The following is a 16806-nucleotide window of genomic DNA, read 5'->3' on the forward strand; positions in this document are numbered from 1 at the left end:
CAAGACTGCATTTTAGGATATTACAAAGAATCATGGAATGTCAGGGATCAGAAGGGCCCTGGAAAGCTCATCCAGTGCAATCCCCCCATGGAGCAGGAACACCCAGATGAGGTTACACAGGAAGGTGTCCAGGCGGGTTGGAATGTCTGCAGAGAAGGAGACTCCACAACCTCCCTGGGCAGCCTGGGCCAGGCTCTGACACCCTCACTGGGAACAAGTTTCTTCTCAAATTTAAGTGGAACCTCCTGTGTTCTGAACAGCTTTTGTCTGAGAGTTTTGTGCACCCTGAAACAGTAGTGCAGGGACTACTGCTGCTGCCTTTTCTGTTCTATAAAAGTTTGTGTAAGAGCATCCTGAGCCAAAGCAGGAACAGCACCGCTGTCTGGCCCTGAGCACATGGCAGAGGACAGACACCAAGAGAATAAAGGCTGGCTGGGTCCAGTCCGGACACCGCTGGGAAAAGAAGGCTGAACTCAAGTGAGGAAACAACAAAACATGGGATGAGAAATACTGGGAACAAAGGAAATCACAACTGGTTGATGAAAGTTCTGTGAGTCTGAGCAAGTGAGGCCTGAGATTGCTGGTAGTGAGCCTGAGACACCATCTCTGCAAGGTAAGTATTGGGGATGTGTTAGGAGGACACGACCAAAGGATAAGCCAAGGAGTCGCTTCCCACCAAAAAACACACAGAACCTCCAGAGCCTTCCTGCCTGGTCACCGTGTGCTGGAGAAACCCAGCAACAATTTGCACATCTTTGTCCCTGTGCACTAGTGACCATCAACGCAGATATTAACTATTAGACTGCACAGGGGTTTGCTGCTTTAACTGCTGCTGTTCCAGTTAGACCGCAGGGCTGGGGGTATGCTTTTGTTGCACAAGTTTACTTGTGATGGAATTAGTTATTTCAGATTTTTGTTTTTGAATCCACTAAATTAAATATATGATTTTTTAAAAGTAAAAAAAATTAGAAAACGCCACAGTTAATGCTTGTAGCTGCAGTCTTCATTCAGTACTTTTGTATGTATCTGTTGTGTGCGCTTTAATTACAGCGTAGTCTCATGTTGCTGTTAAAGGACTGGATTAGTTTATTGTTGTCTAGGAATGCATCAGGGTTGTGTAGTGAGGGAGCCCGTGTGTATAGGATCTGTTTATTTGTTGCAGAAACAGGAAAATCCTAAAATGGGTACTGTGGTGAATATAACCTCATGAATGCTGTTCAGAGAAGTAGATTGTATCTGTTCTTGCCAGAGGTTTTATTAATTGATTCTGGGCAAGTGACTTGCACAAACTTTTCGTGGGTGGTCACTAGTGATGTAATCCTCGCTTTCTGGCTGACTCAGCTGAGATATTCAGAAGTGCTGAGGACTCACAGCTGCAGCAAAAGTCAATAGGAGCTGCGCTTTGAACATGTGCCGTGCAACGCTACTTACATTGAAAAGCCAAGTCCCAGTCATCTGCAGACTTAGAAATCAAACTCCACAATCTAAAGTATGTCCTTAGATCTTGAAACTGATCTTAGACTTCAAACCTGTGCTTTTTCATATCACGCTTGCTTTATCACTGTTATTTAACCTTTGCAATACTCTCTGGTGAGATTAAGAGAAATATAATTGTGTGAACCAAGAGTAATGCTGGATGGGACGCATCTAAGTCGGAAACGGGGAGCTTTTGCTTGAGTACTGATGTAATTGCTCCAGACGGAGTGAAGAGGCTGACAGGCCCTCGAGGAAAAGCTCTGCTTGGGCACCTGTATCTGGTGAGATGATAACCACGGCTTCCCCCAGGCTGCTGAGTGCTTGGATAGGATGGCAGCCCTTCCACCAGTCTCTAGGCTCAGCTTAAGGTCAGTTTTGAGTCACTTGTTCTGTATTGGTTAGTTTATCATTCTCATAGCTGATAGCTGAATTGGTGACTAATACTATTGTAGGTATGAGTAGTGCTTGACTGTGGTGCATAATTTCTAATTTTAGGAAAAACGCTAGGGTTTGAGCACTAGGAAAAATTTAAATACACTTAACTGTTGGTTTTCTCTTGGCTCTGTCAAAATGAACCTACTTTTCTGCAACCGAATCACTTTGAAATGTAGTGTTCCACTTATCCCACCTTTTAATGGATACTTTTCTGCCAAATTGAGTATTTAGGGCATTCCTGTTGCAAGGGCACCCCTGTGCTGGGCAATGTTGCAGACAGACCTGTAGATGGATGAGTTTGTTGCTATTGTTGCTTCAATAATTCTCTTGGGTAGAAATTCCCTCCTCTGTTGCTCAGTATCTGGTGGAGTGTGTATTGTAGGAGAGCTGGGACTTCAGTTGTGAACCTCGATGGAGCTTTTGTGATCAACAAGTGATCAACAGAATCTGGGCGTTTAAATTACTGGGATATACAAAATAAATTTTCCACCAATGAAAAGAAAGTCAGAAAGCTATTATGAAAAGACTGAGCACTGGTTAACTCTGTTTATTGTAATGAAAATAATTCTTTCGTACATAAATTTTAAATTAACTGCACCATAACACTTTCTTGTATATTAACAACTGGCTTTGAAGTTCTCGGCCTCTTAAAGGCAAGTGTTTTTTCTTTTTTCAATAATATAAGTGTGTGGAAACTGTAAACTTTGGGAACAGAGGAATGACAGTTCTGCATTTAGCAGTGTTCTTTGTCCTAAAAGAAAATTATAATAATTTTCCCAGGCTTCCAGTAAATACTGTAGCTGAAGCCAGCACTGTATTTTTGAACACTGTAATAAATGTTCCATAATTGCCTCTGGTGGCAAGTTCTCTGGCTGGGGAATCAGGTTGGCTCCTGTAGCTAAATCATATAATATGATTTTCATTCGCTGCTGTAAATTGCCTCTGGACAACTTCACATGTCAAATTTGACTACTATTTTCTGGATCTCACTAGGCAATCTGTGTCGTTCACTCCTTGCATTCAATGTAAAAAAAGAGGGGTTTATTGTCAGGCCAAAAGTATGCAGAAAATCTTGTATTCTGTGAGGGCAAGATGTGAAAATAATAAGGAAAGAATAAAGAAAATATTCTAGATTGAAAGTAGAGAAAGTATAAATATATGCAAAATGTTGAGGGTGTTTTCTGTGCTGAGACAGATTAAAGAAACAAGCAGTAACAGCAGGGGTTTTCTGCTGTGAGATCAAGGCAGGATTTATTTCTTGTATCTTTTATTTGTAAAATTAGGTGTAATGAATGTCACCTATAGGCATAAGAAGATGGGTTTGTTTTGATAAATCTAGCTTGCAACGCAGGACAACTTTCATTTTGTCTGCGTCATTTTTTACCTGCTTCTCTCCTTGTTATAATTGTGAGGTTTCTTTAAAAGCAAGAGCAGAATCTACGTGCAGGTGAATTTTACTCAGACGAGCTGTGTAGAAGTTAGTAACCTTACAAGGTTTGTAGGTTTGGGGTTGCTGTTGTTTCTTTGTTTGGGTTGTTTTGTTGGTGGTGGTTTTTTACCCAGAGATATCACTTCAGTCCAGCAGGAACATAAACTGAGACTTTATTAATAAAAATCAATTGTATGAGCAAAAAGACATATCTGTTTTATCTAATACAAATGTCACTCAAAGGTTCCTGTTTTGCCAAGCAAAATGAGGACATTTCAATGTATAATGAGTGTATACATTCTGAAAGCCGATTATGAAAGTTTAGAATGAATCACAGAAAATAAAATAGGCTGCATAAATAATACTGATCAGATTTTTTACTGCAGGTAACACTACTTGTCTTTGGGCTTACATGTGTTCGTCTCTTTATTTTGCTAAAAAAGAAAGTAAAGAACTAAGGATTTGAGGAATGTTCAAATGACAGAATCTGTTTTGTTAACAAAATACAGATGGCAGAACTTCAACTACCAGAAGGCTATTTGATTTGCCTACTTATTTCTTGTGTTTTATCTTTTCCTTGTCAGCATTTGCAAATGTGTGCTAAAAACAGACATTACAGGATGTACGGAGCTCTTCACAATAGGTCAGATTATAAACTAAACAATTTTTTCCTTTCAGCTTATTGCTTCCATTTCCACTAACTCTAAAAATACAGTGTTGTGGTACAACTTGACAAATATAGTGCAAAGCAACTTGAAATCCTCAGATCCCTGAGCTAGTTATTGCATTGCTAGAAAATATTGAAAGCGATCTGGGCTGGGAGTTTCTTGAAGTAATTGGAAGTCAATAGAGGGTGGGCAGGACTGACCTACTAAAGTAATGATGAGATAGGAATGTGTCTTTCTGGAAACCACCGGAACAAAAACTTACCCTCCGTAAAGCAAACGTTATGAGTCTACTTGGTTAAAAACCATTCCTACTTGTTTACATTTATGAAATGCAACCATTTGCCAACTGTTGTTTTCCAGTAGGCACTGGAGAAACTGTGTGTCTCACAAGTGTTCAAGGTTCAGATTAAATAAATAAATAGAAAAAGAACAAAATAAACTCCCCAAGGCCCAATCCAAAGTGCTCGGATGGGATCTCAGGTTGAGCAGGTGCTGCATTGTTGAAGCGAGTGCGAGAATGAATGAGGCTGGCAGGAGAACTGAGGATGGAAGGTGATGAGAAGGGCCGAAAGCAGCACCAGGAATGTGGACTATCACAGTGGGAGATGGGGAACCCTCGAGGTTTGGCGGTATATTGCTGCATTCTGGCTGTTTGTGTTGGTAGAGACATTGGTGTTGTGTCTAGAATTATTTTGCAAAATACCCATCTAGAGAGTTCTCTGGTGTCTTCCTGTTTGTCTGTACCACATTCGGTGCAAAATTACCACACCGCAACAGAGCTGGTGGGTTCATAACGTGACTGCCCTTATGAACCCCACACTTACCAGCAGGTATCTGACCAATTGCATAACTATGGACTTGTGTCGGCTTAAACTGAGTTCAGTGTGCTCTGTCAGGAGATCCCATCTCACTAGCACTGCTTTGAGATGGACACTGTAGTATCAAGGAACAGATCAAAACATTTGTTTTCATTCTGGAAGATGCCTTTTGGTGAGCAGAATTATCTGTGTGGCTGCCTAGGTAGATTGATGTTGAAAAGTTACTTCATTCTTGATAGGATTTTGTCTATTGAAGATCTGCCCTTGGGTGAATAGTTAGGAAGCAATCCTTTTGGAAACTATAGCAGGAGTTCGACAGCTGGACCCTGAAAATCAACACCAACCATTGGAATACGAAGGGAAACTCTATTTGTCACCTTGTATTAACACAGGCGGACAGTTTACTGGCTCTCAGCTTTTCAATTCCTAACGCAGACTCAATGGGAGGGATATATAATACATATTATTAATTTTATTTGGAAGTCATTGCAGTACTGTGATGGAAGGCAGCAGTGCAAGAGTCTTGGAGAAGCGTTTGTGTTTAAGGTTTTTATAGTGGCGGTATTGTCTTTGGCTGAGGTGGAGATCGAAGGCTTTAACTGTGTTGAAACAAGCAGTAAGCATAGATATTTAAAATGCTGAATGTCTTCTCATCCCAAAGCACTTTGTTTTGTACCTGTCAGAGAATTGAGGGGTGAGAGACAGCCATGAAAAGGCTGCTCCTTGGTAATGCAGGTCTACAAACCCTTTCTGAAGCAGTGGAAACACAGGTTTTTTGCATTGCCCTTTGCAGAGCAGTGCCCTGTGCAGCACTGGGCTGTGAGGGGTGATGAAGGGTGATGGCTTCTGCATCTTTCAGTGCAGAATAAGCTGCAGGTTCTGACAGTGTAAGGATCCCCTTCTTCCCAGCAAGGGTGCCTCCTGTCCAGGGCTGTCTGTGGGTAAAGGCTTCAGTGCAGCTGCCCCAGCCTCTTGTGCATGGTAAGAATAAAGCTCATATTTCAAATGAAGAGGCAAGAATGGGGTCAGGACAGGAATTGGATCTAGCCCATATTTGTAGTAAGAAGACTAGATTTTAAGTGTGATTTAGTCCTCTTGTATACTGAAAATAGATCTGTGGGCTTTTCTTCATCATATACAATAAGATATATAAGTCCAAAATATGAGATAAATGTAAGATAAGGGTCCAAGCAGCTTTTATAATCCAGTTGTTCTCACTCCTTGGCAAGGACGAGCAGTCTCTCTCTATTGTTATGTGCTTTAGAAGTTTCCTCTTTCCTAATATAAATGGTTCTCCCCAGCCCTGGGCTTTGTCACTGTGGGGGACGCAATGCTGCCTGTTTCCCCCGGACAGCCCTTAACCAGCTCTCTGCAAATCCCTGCTTGCAGGGCAGGAGAAAAGCGAGGGGTTTACCCTTCCCAACACCCTTCACGCGGGTTGTGTGCGTCCCGCCAGACACCAGTGTGCTCCAGGTTCGTGCTGCATGCTGATCTGCTCTTTCTGTGCTTTTGGTGATGGGCTGAGCGATGCGAGCCCAAAAGAGCCGTGGTGCGGGGAGCAGAGTGATGCGATCCAGAGCAGCCTGAATCATTCCCCCGCTTTCTCCTGCTCCCAGCAGGGAAGTTCACGACTGCCCAGTGCAGAGGGACGTTTCTGACACGTCTCGGGCAAGAGCTCACGGCATTGTTAATAGAGCATGGCTGTCTCATTTGTAGGCTCTGCTCATCTGACAGCTAAGAATTATCAGGACTGATGCTTCACTCCCTCTCTGTTTTTCTCCGAGCTAGTGATTTGTCTATGTTATGGGTAGGTGAGCTTGACAAAACATTACACATTAGCAGCCGAGACGGTGTTTGAAACGGGAAAATTGCTAGCAAACTGCTCCATTAGAGACCCAAATAACAAATTCTTTCTTTCCCTCAATGAATGAGAGATAGTTAAAGCCCAAATTAATACTCCTGTCTCCCCCACTCTGCGGGGGGAATCACTCTTCAAGACAAACGGCTTCGTCACTCCCGAGAGCATGAGCTGGCTCTTGGAAAGCATCATTAGGCAGAGTTTCTTATCCTTTGTGTTTTGCCATCCTGGGTCTGAGCGGTACAGGCGCCAGATGAGGAGGTGATGAAAAGATTTGCACCTCAGTGAACTTTGAGATGGATTAGAATGGGAATTTGAGTGCTTCTTTTTTTACTCCAGGATAGTTTTTCCTATTTAACTTCATAGTGTACCTCGTTTGTTTTATTTTATTTTTTTCTCCGATATATTTACTTTTTGCTCTCATCGCTGCAAAGTCATTTAAAGCGAGGGGGAAGAAGGAGGATTTTATCCTGTCTAACGTTAGCGCAAGAAGAATGCAGCTGAGCATTAGAAAAGAGAAAGGAAATTGTTCTTGTTCTTTGATGTTGTTGTCAAAGACTCTAAAATAAAGCGTCAAGAGGCAGACGGAGCATCGCTGTGTGTCAGAAGAGGGAGATGCGCTTCAGTTCGTCTGAGCGATGGAGCTGGCAGCGGGTGACATGCACGGTGACACGGGGAACTGAAAGGAGCGACTAAAGCCCCCGAGGGGTTTCAACATTTTTATCTTATTTTATCCCTTTTGTGAATCTACTCGTGGAGTCCTTTAAGTAGATTTTATTATAGAATACCAGAGGAAAAACAAGGAAAATTTTATAGAATTGTAAGAAATCTTAAATGTGGGGGATAGTAGTTCAAATGATCAACATTTTGCCTTTTAGGGCTGTGTCTCTTGCGCAGAGTTCTCTAATGTATTTTGAAATTATTTTATATTATTTTCTGGTGACACAGGAAAAAAAATGAACTCACTGATGTTTCTTTGCACTAGCGTGGGTGGTTTTATAGTGTGTGACAGAACTTTGTGCTACCCTGTTTCCCTGAAAATAAGCCCTACCCTGAAAATAAGCCCTAGCATGATTTATCAGGATTTTTGAGGATGGTCAAAATTTAAGCCCTACTCCAAAATGAAGCCCTAGTTACATTTCATTTAAAAAGTAATTTTAAATAGTGTCCAGGCAGCTATGCATGTAAAAAAGGAAGCATCTTTTGGAGCAAAAATTGTATAAGACCCTATCTTATATTTGGGGAAACAGGATGTGCAGGGACAGACCATGAAAAATACAGTTTTCCAGAGGTCATGTTCTAGGTAAACTGGGTAATTTTCTCTGAAATAAAATGTGGCTGTAAAATTTTTATTAACTTTTCACTTTTTGGAGGAAAAAAATGACAGCACTAAGAAAGAAAAACTCTGATTTTCAGTTTGTTTGAAAGATGGCACCTGTAGCAGCAGTTTCCCATTATATTATGAATAGCACTGGTTTATAATTAAGCCTTCATCACCTTGAAATTGCCAACACTCCTTCTGGCAAAACTTAGCATTTCCTAGAGAATTTTAATCCTGTGCTGTCCTTCAGCCATCACTTATGAGCTCACATGAGGTGGCAGCAGAAAGAATTAATACAAATAATTTGTTTTCTACTGTTTTAGTTGTGTAACCGCGTTGGGTTTTTCAGCCTATGTCTACCACTCTATAACATGCATTTATTAAAAAATACTCCAAAAATATACGCTTATTTGATGCTGCACTTTATTTAATGCTCCACGCTCACCTGCATTCTGTGCCCTATTGGAGTCCACCTGCAGACACCCCTGATGGGAGCACACGGTGCTGCTGGTCGCTTCTCTGCCAACGTCTGCGAGTCGTAGTGCACTAAATCTAATGTGTGTGTGGAGCGTTTAGTTCTTCAGTCACAGTCATACAATTAATAAAATGCAAGGTGCTACGGTGAAAGTACAGCAGCATGGGAGAACAGCCTTGTCCATCTGTATCTGTACAGATGTTCCCATCTGTACAGGCAAATTTTGTAGGAGAGGGTGAAGAATTCAATACTACTTCAGAAGGTAGCTCTCTGGAACAACTCTTTTCTGTATTCTTTTCCACCTTTTCTAGGAATTTATTATTCTCTTATTAATCGGTATCTGTGGCTATTCCAATTTTGGGTTTTTGCCCTTTGGGGGCAATATTTCTGTGTGTATCTTGACCCTTGAGTCACTAAAATTTCCTTGAAATTTGCAGTTATTATTAAAAGGGGCTGTATTTCCCCCCTTCGCTATATCTGAGTTTCCCTGTAAGGGCTGCGATGCTGCCTCGATGTGCAGCGTGTCTGAGCCCCCAATTTCCATCCCCAAGGCAAAGGAATTGGACGGGCTTGGTCTCTCTTTCGTTCCTGGAAGTGTCTGCATGGAAATACTCGAAGGAGTTACACACCAAGCTGGCAAGCTGACAAAAAGCCTTTCTGGGAAGAGTATGTGTGCTGCTAATTCTGGTGACAAACACCCAACAATAGTAGCGTGCTGAAGCTTCCAGCAATTTGCATTTCACTGTGGACTTGCCAGAAACTAAGCACGTTATATTTAGATCAACTGGGAGGGAAATCTCAGACACTCATTCAAATCACAAAACAAGGGATAGAATTAACTCTGATCACAACCTGTAAAAGAGGCTGCAGGAAGAAGAGGGTGCATGATGTGGACTATGCAAGTATCACAATATTAATGACTTAACCAGCTTCATAGACTGCAACTGAGCTGGCAAATATCTTATTTTCAAGATTTTTCTGCTGGCTATTGAAAGCACAGATCAACAGAAGGATGTGCTTTGCAATAAAGGGCTGATGGGCCCTACACATTTTCTCTGCGTTATTCCCACGTCTTTTAAAAAACAAGATGTACTTCTCCCCACATCTCATTTTATCTCTGTTCCTGCTTTGAAATTTTTTTCTCTGCTCTGCATTGCTGCAGCAGTTCTAAATGGCTGGAGTGATTCATTCCATCACTCCACTGTGTTTTTTTTATTTTAGTTCTAAACCATTTCAAACCACAGATTTTTTGCTATTGAAACTGTTTCTTGTTATTACATTTTTTGGAAAAAATACACGATATTTGAATAATAAGCACAAGATAGGTAAAATCAAGTTTGGCTTCCAGTCCCAACTCTGTAGAACTTCAGCTGCCGTGGTCATTTGAATTTTTTGCTTGGGGTCCACTTTTATATTTCTAATTGAGTTGAATATTTGGGTTTATCTGAGGAGAAGACGGTCCTGGCAGGAAGCTGGGGAACATGCTGACAAAGATGCTGAAGGGAGTGGAGCATCTCCCGTGTGAGGAAAGGCTGAGGGAGCTGGGGCTCTGGAGCTGGACAAGAGGAGACTGAGGGGGGACTCATTCATGGGGATCAATATGGAAAGGGGCAGTGTCAGGAGGATGGAGCCAGGCTCTTCTGGTGACAACCAGTGACAGGACAAGGGGCAATGGGTGCAAACTGGAACACAGGAGGTTCCACTTAAAGATGAGAAGAAACTTGTTCCTGGTGAGGGTGGCAGAGCCTGGCCCAGGCTGCCCAGGGGGGTTGTGGAGTCTCCTTCTGTGCAGACATTCCAACCCGCCTGGACACCTTCCTGTGTAACCTCATCTGGGTGTTCCTGCTCCATGGGGGGATTGCACTGGATGAGCTTTCCAGGTCCCTTCCAACCCCTGACATTCTGGGATTCTCTGAAAGACTTGAAAACACTTCTGGAAGGAACAGAAATTAATCTTAGTGGTTATTGTATGCAGTGTCGTAAAGCTGCGTGCATTTTATGTTAGCAATACATACATTTATGATACTTCGTAAAGAATGCTTCTTTCAAACTGAATCTCAGAAATTAAAACGACAGCATTTTCAGGTAGTCTGGACCATATTTTCAAACACATCCAGTATTTGGTAGTTACAATAGGAAGATCCAGTCCTTTTTCACTCTGCTTTAACACAGACTCTTTCCCCTCACCTTAAAAATCTGGATTCACATTGCAGTGGATTCCACTTTGTTATTCAGCATGTTCCCTCAGATTGTTTCTCCTCACTCACTCTGATTGTATTATTAATCTGCTTATTAAGCTGTCACAACATAGCATAGCGTTTAATTTAGATAGCTCTGTTCCACTTACAACAGCTAGCCGAGGAAAGCATCTGTATTTTCTACCTTTGATTAAGTAGCAATAAAACATACTTAGTATTTTTAAGTAATTCTGTGAGCTTTAAAGGTGCAATTTCTATAGCCTGTGCCTTTGTTTGTCTTTGCACATCTAGCGTAATCAGTGAGATTATTTTCCAAGTTATTTTCTCAGTATTTTCTCTACTTAGTGGCTTTCAAAAGAAAAATCTGTTTTGCATAAAAACTCTACAAAATTGTTTCATATTTATATAAAAATGTATTATCATGTTTAATGTTATTCCTGTCCTGTAATTGTGTAGTTAACATGTATATTACTTTGTTTGTTTTCAGACGTTTGGAACAAAACCTCATCAAAGTCATTCCCCCTGGAGCTTTTACTCAGTACAAGAAGCTGAAGAGAATGTAAGTTTTAATAAGACCAACATGCAAGAGCAATCGTGAATCTTCTAGCTTCAAATACAGCATCTTTAGTTTAGAAACACATTGGCAATTTCTTTGTTGAAATCACTGGGGATTGCTCAGATAATCTCTTCAAAGTGTAAGCAACAATGGAATTTTTTTCAGGATGATTAACAGTGAATGAAATCCTTAATAATGCTTAATTTCACTTCCTATTATAAACGATGTGAGCTAATTAGTTGTTAGTCTGTTCAAACTTCAAATCTGCTTCCTCAGAAAAGATTTTAAGTTGTATGGTGTGTTTTTGTTTGCTTTTTTCGTTCATTCTGGTAAATGTTCGCAGTACTTCAGTTTATCATAGTTGACCCCAGTTGTAGCAGGAATGCATGTTCTAGCTGAGTCGTTAGGGTTTTTTTGTAGTGCGCTCAATGTCCTGATGTTGAAATGGTTTGATTGCTTACAAGAAAACACAGAAACCTGCTTGGACCTTGTTTTCTTGCTTTCTCAATCACCAGGTGATACCCAGACAATTATTTTCTTATTAACTCTCATGTTTTCTCTTCAGATTTAAAGCAAAAAACTCCTGATTTGTAGCAGCGCTGCCATGCAGATAACCTGCGCTCTCCCATTTGGCAGTCTTCCTTTTTCTTTTTAAGTGACGTGTAGAGATGCTGTGACAAAAATACAGCCATACGGACAATGGTAAACCAGGTTGCACCTGCTTTGCCATAGTGTCAAGGTGTTGATGGGAACCTGTAGCTTCCAGAAGTCATTGTGGCTTTGTAGCTCAGTGCTAACACTGCTAAAAAGGTGCCTTTCCAGTTTTCTGACATGAACAATACTTACTGGAATTAAGACAGTGTGAGTTAATTTCACTGGAATCTCAGATAACTTGGAAAGTGAAATTAGATTGTGCTGTACCTTTGGATTTAAGGGTAAAATTACTGTGTTTGCCAGTCCAAATTTATCAAGTTCCTCAAGCTGAAGAGCTGTAAATACGGATCTTAATATTTAACAGGTCAAATAATCAATCTTATAGAGTCTCTCTTCTTCTGTCTCACTTTGGATATAGCTGTATGTATTTTTAAAGAAGAACTGTATTAGATAGCAAGGCGGTAATTTCAGTGAAAAATGATGGATCCTTTTTCAGTGACCTGACTTGTAACTTTTTCATTATTAAAGTCACTACTTAGCTCTTTCTGAGGTGTGACTAATTTTAGATTTTGGCAATGTTTTAATGTCCTTCCATTTTTCATGACTGCTGAACTGTAGTTTCATGGGAGTTCACCAAAAAATGTTCTTTAACTTGACTAGCTGCAAAACCAATGTGGCACTTATTATTATTAGTTAAATAATCAGTTATTGTGCCACATCTGTATCAAAGCTCCATTAATGTGACAGTGTTTTGTATAAGAACTTGGGATAGATAGGAAGGCTGCAGAATGTCCCGGAATAAATAGGATGTTTTGCCATTTCGTTATTGCCCTGTCTCCTTTTTAAAGTTTTATTCCTGCTGGACAGCGAGGCTCTAAATTGGCCATTACTCTTGTGCATAAAGTTTAATTGAGGGGGTTTGTTCCACTGTTTGAAGAGATTATTAACATCATCTTTTCAGTGTGCAAGGTTCCCAGTACTGGTAACACAAAGATATACTTTATCAAAAGACTGCCTCTTAAAATAATGAATTATCCATCCTTTTCCTTATAGAAGAAAGACATGTTCGATAATACAGAAGTTGTCTGACTTTCTTAATTTGTGTCACTTTAATGAGCAGTGCAATAGCGTGAAGATGGTTGATTTAATTGATGCCTTACATGGGGTACAAATGAAGAGCATCAGTAGTAGTAGTAGTGTTAACTATTACTCATAATAATATTTTTATATAATTCAGAGGATAGCATTCACATAATATTGTGAACTGTATTGTATTTTGCTTCTGATGAATAAATATGCAAGAATGTTAAGGACAGTAGCATGCTCACTTGCAGCACTCCCAGTATTTTGATTGTTTACTGAATACTTCCTACAAGATTATGCAGTTTCCTTAAATAATTGGATAACTGAGATTCATTTTTAGGTAAGAGCCAGTTGTCTAAGATAATCTTATATGACTTGATATTACTAGTAGAAGATGATAGCAGATATATGTATATGAATTGAAGTGTTATATTTGCATCTAGCTGAAGTTTGCTGTTTAGAATGTCTCTTCAATAGCATCCAGGATGAGGGAGTTGCTTTGGTGCTTGAGTTATAGTGAAGGAGCTGGAAATATTTGGTGTCTTGGACTTCATCATAACTGGCCACATCTTCTCACACAATTAATTACTTGAAGCTGTCTCAGAAGGAAGACTTGGCACCCGTAGTATTCAAATATGCAGTTGGATTATATCATTTGGGATGATGGTTCCCCTGATTTGGGGATGAATGTAACAGGTCACAGCTCTGTGCTTAATTATTCAAGGGCATTAGAAGAAATTTGAGGGGCTCAAAGGGGATACATCCCATCTCCAGAGACAGAAGTTGTTGTCATTATTGCATGAAGTATCCAACCCAGACATCCCATTTTGAATTCATTTACAAAGCAGTTGTGCTTGTGCCATAGTTTTGTAACTTCCAGCATACGAGCTCCAAAATTTCTGGCATTATCTCCCACATTTTGTCTTTGCTTTCCTGAAGCTAACAAGTTTGTAGCACAAGACTGCTTTGAAAGATGGAGTTGGACCTCTCTAGCTCTGCTGCTTGTAGTGCCATTTCATGTTGTCAGTTTTACCATATATTAGCAGAAAACACATTGAGATTTCATACTCTTCCCAATGGCTCTGTAGCATTCCTACTTATGTTGAGCTGCTTCTCAAAACTAAACCATATATGACATGGATTTTTGCTGAGTACTCTTGTCAAATGAGTACGGTCTATTTTACATGTTAGAGATAATCAAGTAATCTGTTCCTAATAATGTTAGTTGACAAAGAGAATATTCATCCAATGCTATTAATATCTTTGCATTTGGCTGCGTCTAAAAATAAATCTGTTTTGTTTCAAAACCTTTTCCAGTAAAGACATTGAAGCCATACGGGCATATGTTATACAGTGACTCACAGGGCATCCTGGCTCCCCTGGTGCAAAGTCAAACCCAGTTTCTGTCCTGAGCTGGTCACTGAGCACATCCACCCCCCGACGGGTGTTCAACAGCCTTTCCAAAGAAGATTTCTGCCGTGCTGTCAGAGGTGCAGGGAGACAAGCGTAGGGTGACTAATGTATTCCCTGCCTGGGTGGAATCCTGATAAGTTTATTACGTTTCCAGCTAAAGAACCACATTTCCACCGAGTGATTCAGAGATACCCTGAACCATGAAAATGAGCCTTACTTAGTTGTGCAGGTTAGAAAAATCCATATCTCTCTGTCTTGATGTAAATCAAGCACAGAAGAGGATGATCTTACCAAAGCAGACCAAAGGAAGGGAACAAAGTACAAGGACATAATTGAATCTTTGCCTCAGTCAAGTCAGAAGGAGATGGAGCCTCTTTATCCAACAGCAGTGGAGCTTGGGCCCTAATGGAAAGGAAATAATGTGTCTAATTATCTTCTAATGCTGATTGTAGTGGATCTGCATGAAGTGAATGAGTGTCATCACCCAGCATGGCATTTATGCACGTTCAGGCACCATTAGTTATATGCTCATTAGCATCCAGACATGGGGAGAGAGAAAGAGAGGAAATGTTGAAATGTAGCAAATCAACAAAATCGTGCTGAAATACTTGTTTCAAAAACAAGATGCCCCTTTTCAGATGCTTGTCATTGTTCAGCAAACTCATGATTTCATGGCACTGTAATAAGTTTTAATGTGTTCCTCAATAAATAGATAGCAGAGAGTGACATCAGACTTCTGTTTACATAAGAATTACTAGATAAAAAGCAGCAAATGCCACCAGGCACTCTAAACAAGTTTCACAAAAAGCTGTATAAAAATAAACATTCCTACTTTGACTGTCACAACTTTGGCTGCTCTGGGCTGAGCCGAAGAGCTGGAAAGCCTCACTGAATGCTGTCCTCGTAGGCAGGATGTCGTCACAGAAAACATCAGTAGGTTGCAGAGCAGCTGTTTCATAGCCTTATAAAGAACCAAAGAAAACCCCACTTTTTGTGGCTAGTTTTGAAAACAGTTCAAGGACTTTGTTAAAATTTTAACTGACAGAATTTGTAGCTTGAAACAGGTATAGGATGGAAAAGGTTTGTACTTTCTTAACTCCTTCTTCAAGTGATGTTTATTTGGAGTCTGACTGGGTTCTTTAGCCATGTGCCCAAGTGGAAATAACAGTGAAGATGTACATGAAATGTTGTATTACTCCACCTTCAGCTATCAGTGGGAAGATTTGATACTACTGACACAAGCTGATACCAACTGTCAGTGAGTGCAACGAGGTGGCTGAAAGCTCTGCCTGTAGCTAAGCACCTGCTTGAACTGATTGACAGAAACATTGGTTTGCAGTGACAGTCACGATAAGGCACCCAGTTCTGAGCATCTGAGTCTCAAGTGTAGGAAATTTGACTCCATGTATGAAGAAATGGTGACATAATCTGTATTTATGTTTGTGTACTTGGTTGTGATTAAAATTGAGGGTTGTTTCCCAAACCAGGAGCACAGCTTCCCTTGAAAATGACTGCAGGCTGGCATTGAATTGCACTCACATCGTAGCTGAAAGGGTGGAATCTCTCTGGGTCTGCAGCGCTGGGCGTTCCCTGCAGTGCTGCTGCATCCCAAGGTCCGCGATTCCCATCCAGATGCTCGAAGGGTTTCCCTAGTGTCTGGAAGCTCTGGGCAGAGCTGCCGGTGCTGTGCCGGCCCTTCTCTCACCTGCCTGGTGAAGGTCATGGGAGAATTTTGCGCCGCTTGTTTTCTCTAGGCCATTAGAAACTGGACATCCCTGGTACGGTGCCGAACTCCGCAGCGACGCTGGTGCCTGCTTTGGGATCAGGGGCTGCGTGGTCTGTTTCCCACCGCCTTTCCCATTGGTGTTAAACAGAGGTGGTGTGGGAAAAGTCCCGCCTCAATAGAGTCTTATCATCTCACCAGAAGGTTTCTTCTCTTAAACAAACAGGGTATTGCTGCCTCAGAAGCTGTTTCCCTCATGTCTACACCAGGCTGACAGCATTAATCCCATCATCTTCCTGAATATATGTCCTGCTAGCATTTTCCAGCTAATTCAGAACCTCCCTTCACCTTATCTATAGTTCCACTGATAATCAAAATGTGGTCTTCTGTACTGTTACAAAGTGAGCCTTCCATGCCCACCTTTAAACATTCAGACAAACTCCATGCTTGAGGGCCACCCCTTAGAGTCACAGTGCAATTTCATTTATTAGTAGTTCCTAAGAAGGTTTATCAGCAGTTTTTATTCAACAGGCAACCGCACTGTTGTTCTTCAAAAGTCTTCATAAAACTCTTTGTTTCAATGTCTGTAAAATGAAAGACTGTATTAACAGGGGAGCTGCTGGTTTGTTGAGACTATGGCCTGTTGTACTGGCTGATGTTTTCTGATCGTTCCTGGAATTTGCCTTTGTCCTTACATAG

At 40.9% G+C, this 16806-nt stretch overlaps 1 protein-coding gene across 4 annotated transcripts in view; it reads left to right on the top strand.

The window, feature by feature from the left end:
- SLIT3 (slit guidance ligand 3) overlaps positions 1 to 16806 on the top strand; it is a 535141-nt gene that overhangs the window by 363046 nt on the left and 155289 nt on the right. For all 4 annotated transcript variants that reach the window (XM_065030140.1, XM_065030141.1, XM_065030138.1 and 1 more), the window contains exon 11: positions 11166 to 11237. In XM_065030140.1, coding sequence (XP_064886212.1) covers positions 11166 to 11237 — 72 coding nt within the window. The remainder of the gene's footprint in view (positions 1 to 11165; positions 11238 to 16806) is intronic.

This window comes from Columba livia, chromosome 14, assembly GCF_036013475.1.
Source record: "Columba livia isolate bColLiv1 breed racing homer chromosome 14, bColLiv1.pat.W.v2, whole genome shotgun sequence".
Taxonomy (NCBI): Eukaryota; Metazoa; Chordata; class Aves; order Columbiformes; family Columbidae; genus Columba; species Columba livia.